At 44.4% G+C, this 11015-nt stretch overlaps 1 protein-coding gene across 1 annotated transcript in view; it reads left to right on the top strand.

Annotated features, from left to right (window-relative positions):
- Positions 1-10982, top strand: part of NID2 (nidogen 2) — a 92769-nt gene extending 81787 nt beyond the window's left edge. The window contains exons 13-20 of the mRNA XM_005894543.3: positions 3009-3230; positions 3842-4011; positions 5857-5986; positions 6387-6558; positions 7205-7362; positions 9077-9200; positions 9936-10045; positions 10288-10982. Coding sequence (XP_005894605.2) covers positions 3009-3230; positions 3842-4011; positions 5857-5986; positions 6387-6558; positions 7205-7362; positions 9077-9200; positions 9936-10045; positions 10288-10298 — 1097 coding nt within the window. The 3' untranslated portion in view covers positions 10299-10982. The remainder of the gene's footprint in view (positions 1-3008; positions 3231-3841; positions 4012-5856; positions 5987-6386; positions 6559-7204; positions 7363-9076; positions 9201-9935; positions 10046-10287) is intronic.
- The last annotated feature ends 33 nt before the right edge of the window (positions 10983-11015 follow it).

Raw genomic sequence — 11015 nt, forward strand, 5'->3', positions numbered from 1 at the left:
GAGTGCAGGAAATAGTCTGAAGTCTGTTTTAATATCAGTGGGGAAAATAAGTATGACCCTTGTAGGTGGACCCCGCTGGTTTACTCTAAGCTAGTAACCCCAGCCCTCTTCCCAACATGTTGATGGGGAATCACTCTTGCTCCTGCCACCTATAGAAGAGGTGCAGGGATCTGTTTTGTTCACCTTAGAGACCCCAGATGCTGCTGATGAACTTGTCTGTTATGGTCTAAGCACTCCCCGTCTGCATGGGGCGTGGGGTGTGGTTTCCAAGCACTCAAGAGTTCATGCCAACTGTAGGTTGCCAAGGCAGACTGCTGCTCCTTTGTTGAGTTGTTCAAAGATAGGAAGAATTTTTTTAATACAGAAGAACTTTATTAATGAAACAGCATTGGTTTGGTATCATTTTAACCAAAATAATTCCTATACAGATCCATGAGCTCACTATTCAAAGATCACTTTTTACCACTGAGGAAGGTTCCATAAGTACCAGTCTTGGCTTTTAATGTACGAGAGTAAGAAATGGAAAATTACTTCATTTTTAAAATTTTGATTACAGTTTTGATTTTGATCGCCAGTTGCCAGTTTTGATCCTTTCAATAATATGAATTATTATGGCCAAGACATTAGTGCTTCTAAGATTCATATAAGTAAACATTGGTAATGTTTGCTCTAGATGTCTATATACCCTTGCTTCCACTATAAGATTCCTTTTTCTTTCCCCTGTTTCTGGGGAAAGATTTTTCAGGTCCCCGCCCTGCCTCCCCCCACCAAAAAAAAATACAGAGAAATTCCGTTTCACTCATGCCTAGTCTTTAAAAAGTCTTGATTAAATTCCAGCTGGGATTTGAAGAAATCAGATGATTGGGAGGTGCCCTAACAGAATGGTTCAGAATCCTGTTAAATTTATTAAGATAGGCATGTATTAAGGAGAGTGATCCAGAAGGGAGCCAAGAGAATGAGACGTTAATTACAGAAAGAGGGGCATGTTCCTTTGTGCAGACTCTTTCCCATGACCAGGCCTCTCTTGGTGCTGGTTTGGCCTTGGTCGCCATTTCTGACTAGTCTCATCTGCATAATAGGGTCTGCTTTCAAGGGTGAGAGAACACTCTATGCCCAAAATTCAAAAGTATTTAAAACCCTGCCAGCCAGAAAGAGAAATAAATCCATGATTGGATTGAGAAACAGCTTGAAATAGTAAGCAATGACAGATGCCCACGTGTAAGTGACGTGAGGTACTCCTTTCCCAGAGGCTGACTGCTGTGTGTGCCTTGTTGGGTGGTCCCCCGAGAACTGATGATCTGAGTTTGGAATGTGGACCAGGGGTGATCCTGGCAACTTCTTCAGGGAATCCCACCCAGTGACAATGGCGAGTGTCTGAGGAAGTAGTATTTCCCTCTCTGGGTCCTGAGACACATCTGGGTGAGGAAGTCAGTCTTTTTTCTCCATGATGTTTTAAAAAGAGCTTTGCTTCCCGAGGGTTATGAGCTCCAGCGGCAACCTGGAGCTTGCCCCAAACATTGTGAGTCTTGGAGTTGTGCTCCTTTGGTTGGAGCTCTGAAGATTTTATTCACCATCTTCTGGCTTTCCAGGTGCTCAAATGTAATGTTTCCAGCTGTTCTTTGAACTCACTGGAGGTTTTGACCAAAGGAGGGACATGAGATGACTTTATTATTTTTTTTAAAGGGACTCTTTCTGGCTGCTGGTTGAGTTTACAGCAGGGCAGGGGGTGGGGAGCAGGAAAGATGATGGAAGCAGGGAAGCCAGTAAGAAGGCTAACATACGTAGTAATTCTGGCACGAGATGACAGGGGTAGATGTGGTAAGATGTGAAGATATCAGCTGACATGTTTTGATATATCAGATGTAGAGTGGGAGAACGGAGTCAGGGTTTAGTGAGTCTGAGCAATGGAAAGATGGAGATGCTGTATAATGCTATGCAGAAGTCTAGGGGAGAGAAGCTTTGGGGAGAAAGCCCAGTTTTTGTTCTCCTCTGAGATCTGTTACACATATCCACATGGTAATAGAAGTAGATACTTGGCTGTGTGATTCTGCAGGCTCTGAGTTGCAGGAATTAATGAAGGAAAAATACCTTCTATCAGTACTTAAATTCCTGTAGGTCGTCCTATCTTAGGAGACTGTCAAGTTAAACCACGTCAAGCAGAGTCCTCTCAGATAGAGAACTGCTGTATCTGGGACAGAGCCTTGGCAGCCCTGTAGAAGCAGTCTGGGAAAAAGCTGCTGGTAAGGAAGCTGCTCTGCCACGGAAGCTAACAAGAGTTTCAGCACGGTTGTGAGGAAGAAAGGAGGAAGGATGGGGAAAGATGCTGGAGAAAGGGAGGGACCAAGCAACACGACGGGAAGCTGGGGCCTCAGCTTTGAGATAAACCCAGGGCAGGGTGGCCAAAGGACTTCAAGGAGCTGGAGTGTCGCAGTCTGTATCAAGTTGTTTGCCACCAACTCTATGATCACACATACTAATTATAGTCAGTTTTACTCAATAGTTTTCCAGTGGACAGATACGTAAGGCCACACGTAGGCAGGGCATTTGGTAATACTTCCTAAGACACACTGGCCAGTCTCAAGACAGCCCTCTCAGATGCAGGTCCCAGAGTTTGAAACAGAAAGAATAAATATTGGCTTTAAGCATCATGTAGGCCACTGAGTCCCCAGGAGAGTCCCCAGGAGTGCTGTTAGCAGAGGCCCCTTCCCAGGCTGAGCAAGGCCTGCACCCCAGATGTTACCGCCTCTTGTTCTTTCCTGATGTGGCTGGGTTGATGACATTCCTCCTGGCCTGAGGGTCACAGGAGCATCAGGACAACCCCTTCTCCCGATCCCCAGCAGAACCTCCTGGAGCACTTTGCTGCTCAGGGCCAGAATCCCGGGGCTTGGCTGAGGCCTCATCATGGACATGAGGAGGAAGACGAGGAGGCCAGGCCTGGGGATCTTGAACCACATGCTACAGTCTGTCCTTGGCTCACACTCAAAGGCTCTTTGTCCACATCTGCTCAGAGCCCACCCAGAGGCCCCGGACCGTCTGTGAGCGCTGGAGGGAAAGCCTGCTGGAGCACTACGGGGGCACCCCCAGGGACGACCAGTATGTGCCTCAGTGTGACGACCTGGGCCACTTCACCCCGCTGCAGTGCCATGGCAAGAGTGACTTCTGCTGGTGTGTCGACCAGGACGGCAGAGAGGTGCAGGGCACCCGCTCGCAGCCAGGCATCACCCCTGCATGTAAGCACCCCAGGGCAGCCCTCCCTCCCCTCTGCCGTGTTGAGGTCCCTGTAGGGAAGCTGCCAGCTGTGGGTGAAGGTGGGGGAATGAGGGGCGAACAGGTCCAGTGGAAGAAATCGCTGATGGGCTATGCTGATTTATAATCTTGTCCGCCCCAGATCCCAATGCGGATTTAACGTTTGGTTTTGTCATCAGCAGTTGCTGTAATTAGAACATCTGGAGCTCAGTTCAATATGTAGTCCCACTGCCTGTTCCCACTACTCTGAGCCCGGGGTGTAAGGGGACACGTGTCACCCTGGGGCCCCAAAGAGAAGCTGACACAACACTGGCTCTGGATGTATTTTTAAGGGGGATGTTCTGCTTTGTTCAAAGGGAAATACTTTGTCATCTTCCTCCCCAGTAATTGGCAGTGATTTGTATAATTGGTCTTTGGGAGAAAAAACCCTGGAAATTAGAATTTCTTTTAAGACACATCTGGGGCACATCTGTCCAGGGTAAAGAACTGCTGATGTTTCTGGAGGCTCTGGCAAATGGGGAAGTAACTTTTCTTCTCCTCTCCACTGACCGTTTCCTTCGCTCTGCTCCTTCCTCCTCCCTCTTCCTCACCACAGGTATACCCACTGTGGCTCCACCCACGGTCCGGCCCACACCCCGGCCCGACGTGACCCCTCCACCAGTGGGCACCTTCCTGCTCTATGCCCAGGGCCAGCAGATTGGCCACTTGCCCCTCAATGGTACCAGGCTTCAGAAGGACATGGCCAAGACCCTGCTGTCGCTGCATGTAAAGTGGACTTCTCCCCTGGGGGTGGGACTGTATTGGATTATCAGATCTGGGCAAGGTCTGAGGTGCGGGGGTGCTCCTCGAGGGCTTCTGTTTGGCAGTTGTCTTTGGGAACCTTACGCACAGAAGGGAGGGTGCTGTTGCTGGGAGCCACATTGGACTGATCAAGGCCACTTTCTCCAGTTGGTGTGTGGGGTTTCAGCTATGTGGAAAGTGAATTTCAGAGTTGTCAGGATACTGAGGCAGCGTTGGAGATCCACGGGAAAATGATAGGTTAACCCCAGCCCCCAGCATTCTCTTTAAGCCATAGACATCTCTGCAGATTCTGGAAGTCAACTAGTGATAGCCTTGTTGTGGACCCCTGCCCTCCTCTTTGGTCCTGTTGATCAGCTGCTTATCTTCTCTGAATCTGTCATAGATGAAAATATGGGGAGCACGTGATCCTGGAAAGGAGGAGACAGGGCTTTCCCCAAGGGATGCTAGCTGCTTCCCGAGCTGACAGCTTCCCTATGGTCAACACACTCCATTTTGGAGCAGGGATTTCTTCACTAAGATGGGAGGAAAGAGAAGGGAGTTCAGCAGAAAGGCACTGACACTTATAATGGGTTCCCCTCCCCACTTTAAAGATTTGAATTGTGTGTTATTCCAGACACTAGCTGCTGATTTTTAGTTTCTCTACAAGATTTAAGTGGGACTTTTTCCTCCAAGAAATCTTGAAATCATTAATGGGCTTATGAATCCCATGATCCCCTGGGTTAATGGAGGCCTGTATGGATGTGCCCCCTTGCTCAAAATAGGTAACTTTCAATTTTCAAGTAAAATTGAAAATTAAAATCCTCCTATATAAAACTGCCCACTTTCCCACAGTAGCCTAATGCTGCTTTTCTTGTCCTGACTCCTCTCCCAGTCAGGCCACCCCCAGGAGGCTTTGTTAGGCAAGCAGGGAGCTTGCGAGACCTCAGGGACAGCCTCGGTGTTGGCTTTGCACATCTGCTGGGCTTCTCAGAGCAGGAGTCTGGGCTGGAAATTCAATGAAGCAACTTCTGTGCAGAATTTTGGAAAGGAATATCACCGACTCAGCACTTAAAAAAGGATTTTGTCATTTGTTTAGCAATAGGGAAGGAGGGGAGAGCTCCCAAGACAGAAGTCAGGTGGCCACCATTCCCCAGTTCCTTCAAGTTGTAATAGACTTTCTTTTACACTAGAGTACAGCCCAAGGACTGCTTTGTAGTAAGACGCAGAGGCGAGGGTTAAGGGTGTCTGCACTTCAAATAGCAGAAAGATCTCACTGACAGGGCAGGGGAGGGTTGATTTCATTATATGTTGGCAAATTTTAGAGAGGCTTTTTCAAAAAGTGCTGGATTACATTTGGCAGTCAGTTTTTGTCCAGTGAAACATTACTTACTTTGCTGAGACTAGTATTTGTCCTCTAATCACTGAATGGGCTGATCTTTTCATGAAATCACTCTTGCTTTTACCACCACCAATAATAATGCTTACTGAAAACTTACAATGTACTCATCACTGGTTGGGATACTTTATAAGCTTTTATGGTATTAATGTTGATAGCAGCTGTGTGAAGTAGGTTCTGTTAACCTCTGTATGCCTTTGTCACCTTATCTGCAAAATGAAGGTAGTGCCGAAGTAAGTGGCCAAGCCTGGCGCTGGCTCAGGGAAGCCAGCCTCCATCGCCTATACTTCTACCCACTGTGCCCCGCTGTCCGTAAAACCGTACAGTGCAGCTGGTCAACGCTGCCATGAACAAACGAGTGAGGTGGCTGAGCATGAAGTCGGGGGAAGTGCAAGGAATCCTAATTCTTCCAATTCTGTGTTTTGGTCACACAGGGCTCCATAGTCGTGGGAATTGACTATGACTGCCGGGAGAGGATGGTGTACTGGACAGATGTTGCTGGACGGACAATTAGCCGCGCCAGTTTGGAACCAGGAGCAGAGCCCGAGATGGTTGTTAACTCAGGTCAGCAGCTCCACCCAGAAGACACTTCCCATTTCATTTCATTCTACTCAGTCCAGGTTATTTGCTTGCTTTGTGCCTAAGTCTCCCATCTACCTTCTAGATAGGACTCTGAACAGGAAGGGTTTGTGTAGGAACTCAGGGAGTGGCCCCAGCCCTGGGGACGCTTGGTGCCACCAGGCTTGGGGTGGGGGGGTGGGTCTTATGAGGGTAGAGTGAACATGAGGCTAGAGTGAACTAGACATGGCAGGAAAACCACAAAGGACCTACCCCTCTATTCAGTCTGTTTTTTTAGAGACTCTCAAGACTTTCCCCTTAACTGTGGGAACATAGTAGACCTCTCTGCTTCAGATTCTCCTTTCATAGCTGCAGTTGCTTCAGTCTTGCCTTTGTTTTATTTCAGGTCTAATAAGCCCCGAAGGTCTTGCCATCGACCACTTCCGTAGAACAATGTACTGGACGGACAGCGGCCTGGATAAGATAGAGAGGGCCAGGCTGGATGGCTCTGAGCGTCGGGCCCTCTTCCACACGGACCTGGTGAACCCTCGTGCCATCGCTGTGGATCCAATCCAGGGGTCGGCTGGGCTTCCCTAATTCTCCTGTTACCTGTTGACCCTCACTTGAAGCCCTTGGGTTCTAAGTACGGTGTAAGGAGGGTCAGAACATGAGCATAAAAGTGCACGTTAATTTAACAGTATTCACAGAGGATCTACTAGGTGTCAGGCACTGTTCAGGCAAAGACAGGGTCTGTCCTTTCGTGAAGTCTAAGTTCTACTACGTTCTAGGAAATAAGACAGTAAACTAATGAATAACAGAATAACAAGGAAATTACTAAGCCTGTGATGTGGTATGTAGAGAATTCAAGAGTATGTGAGAGAGACTGGGGGCTACTTTGGATCAGGCCAAGCCTGCGACTTCAACTGGAATGAGGTGGGTCTCCCTCCAGCAACACATTAGGAAATCCCAGTTGTTAAACCCATAGTGGGGTTACCTGTGTAAAATGGTGCAAGTAAGCAAAACTCAGACACCAGACGTGTTATTCCTCTGGCCCCATTTTCACAGTGGCAGTGGTTAACAGAACAGTTTCCTGTCTACAATAATTGCTAAGGTCATCAACTGGGACATATAACCTTCAGCTTTAACTTTCAGCAGTTTTTGACTCTGAAATTTGGATTCTATGCATTGAGGAAGGTTTATCTTTCTCCATTTCATTTACCACAGCAACCTGTACTGGACAGATTGGAATCGAGAAGCACCTAAGATTGAAATGTCGTCTTTAGATGGAGAAAACAGAAGAATTCTAGTGAATAAAGACATTGGACTACCCAATGGTTTAACCTTTGACCCCTTCTCCAAACTGCTCTGCTGGGCAGATGCAGGTAATACTGTTGATGGAGTGCACATACAGAACACTACAGCGTGCAGTGAGTGTGAGCACTCTGATTTTACAATAAAACCAGATCCCACCCTTCAGAACGTCTGGTTTAAATTTATAACACTTCAGCAAATGCTCTACGCCTTTCACAGCAGCCGTCCCCAGCCTTTTTGGCACCAGAGACTGGTTTCGTGGAAGACGGTTTTTCCATGGCCGGGGGAGGACAGGACGTTTTGGGATGATTTGAGCAGGTTATATTTACTGTGCACTTTATTTCTATTATTAATTGTATTAGCCCTGCTTCAGATCATCAGGCATTAGAGCCCAGAAATTTGGGACCCCTGTTTTAAAGGACACTTTGTAACGATTGTTACAGTGAACTTCCTGAGGCCTTATGTGTATAAATGAGGCAGTAAGTTTGAGAGCTAGTTCAATGTCCAACTTATTTTTAACCTAAAAGATGTGCCAAGTGCTTGTGTTGGGGGAGGGAAAGCAGTAAAAAAATAAGTATTATACACTGTTGGAATCGACAGGCTTAGATAAATGAACAAAGGTTATTATTTTCTTTTCTCAGTATTACAACATCTATCAGATCAGATCAGTCGCTCAGTCGTGTCTGACTCTTTGCGACCCCATGAATCGCAGCATGCCAGGCCTCCCTGTCTATCACCAACTCCCGGAGTTCACTGTCTATAAATATCTGTTATTCTAACAGTCAGTATGCTGTTATGCTGGGGACATTCTTTGAAAAGCAATGTGGCAGGATGGCTTCCTTTAGTAATAAATTTGGGCTGCCTGTTCCCAGGTTCTCTCTCTCTGTTGTATAATTTCGTTACTATTAGTACAACTGAAAAGATAACTTTGTTTCATTAGATACTAAAAAAAAAAAAAAAAGCTGTTCTTAAGGAATTTGATTTTAATAAAAGGGACGAAAATGCAGGTGGGTCAATATTACAACCCAGCTGCCCAAAACAACAGTGATATTTTTAATAGGTATTTGAAATTTACTTAAAGGGTTCCATGAGAAAACGGCTTCCCCAGTGGCTCAGCTGGTGAAGAATCTGCCTGCACTGCAGGAGACCTGGGTTGGGAAGATCCCCTGGAGAAGGGAATGGCTACCCACTCCAGTATTCTTGCCTGGAGAACTCCATGGACAGAGGAGCCTGGTGGAATACACAGTCCATGAGGTCACACTTGGAAATTCTTGCCTTGTTTAGCTATTAAAATATTTACATTGAAAAATACAAGTCAGGCTAGTATTTTACTTTTTATTCCTGCATAGAAGATAATATAGTCTAAAAAAAAAGGATTTCAGTTAAAAGGCAGCCTTGGCTATTATCATACATTGCTTACAAAGGGCAGGTATTTATCCAAATATTTTAACAGTTTATGAGCTCACAGGTAGACTTCTTTAACACTGATTTAACTTTTATCTCTATTTCCTCCTCTGGGAGAAACTTAGCCAGGTTTCTGTAAATGCAATCCTGTTTTCCAAAACAGAATTAAGAGTTTAAATTCCAGTAAAAACTAGAATGCTCTTAAACAAACTGAAGACTGGTAATAGAATAGGAAAATTTTACAGTTTTTAATTTGTATTATTGCAATGGTGATAAAACATTCCACCTTTGTTTTCTCTGAGAGTAAATTTACTTGCCACTGTTTTTGGTAAAAGAAAAAGAATTTTTTCATCATATAAAAGGACCTTTTTGTTTTAAAAGGAACTAAAAAACTGGAGTGTATACTACCTGATGGAACTGGACGGCGTGTCATTCAAAACAACCTCAACTACCCCTTCAACATTGTGAGCTACGCAGATCACTTCTACCATACCGACTGGAGAAGGTAAGCCTGACACACTCTGGACAAGCCTGAAAAGGCAAACTGTCCTGGAGGAGACAGCACTTGTTGTACCACGTTAGTAAGTGACTTTAGTAATTAAGCCCTATGCTTAAGGTTTTTTTTTCATTCTTTCTTCATTAGTACGTAACATTCTTCAAGTGTTACTGAAGACTTTTATATCACCCAGAAATTTATGAGGTCTGCCATTTTTAAGCTACATGTGAGCAATACTATTTGGTAATAAACTATCCAAAAAGCAAGGACATTAGTCTGATCTTCAGAGAATAAAAAATGACATGGACATATTAGTTGCTCCCCAGGAGAATGAAAAATACTACACCTTACACTAGTTTGCTAAGAGGAACTGGGAAGCATTAAAAATAAGTGTATGTCCTTCCACTCCACCCCCAGCAATTCTGATTTGAACAGTGGTTCTCAAACTGTAGCATGACATCAGAATTATCCTGTGCTCTTGACAAAGCATATTGATCAGTCCCATTCTAGAATCTGAGTAGGAGCCCAAAGAATCTGTACTGCTATCAAGTTCCCAGATGATGGAGATCTGAGGACTACTTTGAGAATCACTGATACAGACAGATCTTCAGAATCCGAGTCACAAGTCACAGTTAATTTTAAAAATGTATTTGAGAAGTCTGGCAGAGAGTTCGCTTATTGATAAACTGACTTTTTCTACCCAGTCTTTAATCCTATGAATTCACTCTTCCTTTCTGTTACCAGGGACGGTGTTATAGCAGTAAACAGAGATACCGGCCAGTTTACTGATGAGTATCTCCCAGAGCAGCGATCTCACCTCTATGGGATAACTGCAGTCTACCCCTACTGTCCAGGTAAACAGCTGCTCAGGCAGCTCCTTTTGGATCAGCTGAGTAGAGGATAGATCTAGTAGCTGATCACCCTTGGCCTGCTGCCACCACCAGTGAGAGCCATTCTGAGCTAGAAAAGCTCCTGGCCAACACATAGGGGTGACCATTCTGCTACCTTAAGTCTACCAAGCTTATTTCCCCTTTAAAAAGACTTGCTGTTGCAAATTAGATATAAAATACTCACATACTGTTCCCTCCCTCCACAGGAAGAAAGTAAATATGGACTTGGAGTTTACAATTGGAATCTGGACCCTAAAGAACATTTACCAGGAACAAAGGTGAAAGTGAAGAAGGAATTGGCCATTAGAAGTTCCTGGACATACAAGATGAACATTTTCAGGCAAAAAGACTAAGTATATTTTGTGAAAAGTTTATACCTCAATCCTTACTACTGTATTTTTAAAAAACAAGTTATTTCAAGATTAAAAAAGGCAACAGAATTTTAATTGTTGCTTATAAGCAACTTTCCATAAACATTTATATCATATTTAAAAGGTCAAATTCATTCAACTAAGAACCAATTAGAGCACGCTGAGACCCTAAATCTGATTTTTGCTTTCTGGACAGAAATTAAAGCACACGTGATCAGTATAAAAATACAATCCTAAAAGATCATAAACCCTGACATAGTTAAGAGAAGGTTAATGCAGAACTGATGGGAAATAACCAACTTATTTATAGTTTCCCAAAAAAAGTTCTAAGGGTTTTTTTTTTTTTTTACCTCTACATCAATGCATTTCTATTTATATTAAAAGGTGCTAGAATGTTTCAATTTGTATTTTCTGATCCTGTAAGTCCCTCTATAGGATTACCCACGAGATTACATTTATATATAAATACCAAAGATGTAATGGTTCTCAAATTTTCTAGATTACTCCAATAAAATATATTTTTAAGTTTTCCTATGACTTAAGGATTTGTGTTGTCTATAATG

This window comes from Bos mutus, chromosome 10 (assembly GCF_027580195.1).
Source record: "Bos mutus isolate GX-2022 chromosome 10, NWIPB_WYAK_1.1, whole genome shotgun sequence".
Lineage (NCBI taxonomy): Eukaryota > Metazoa > Chordata > Mammalia > Artiodactyla > Bovidae > Bos > Bos mutus.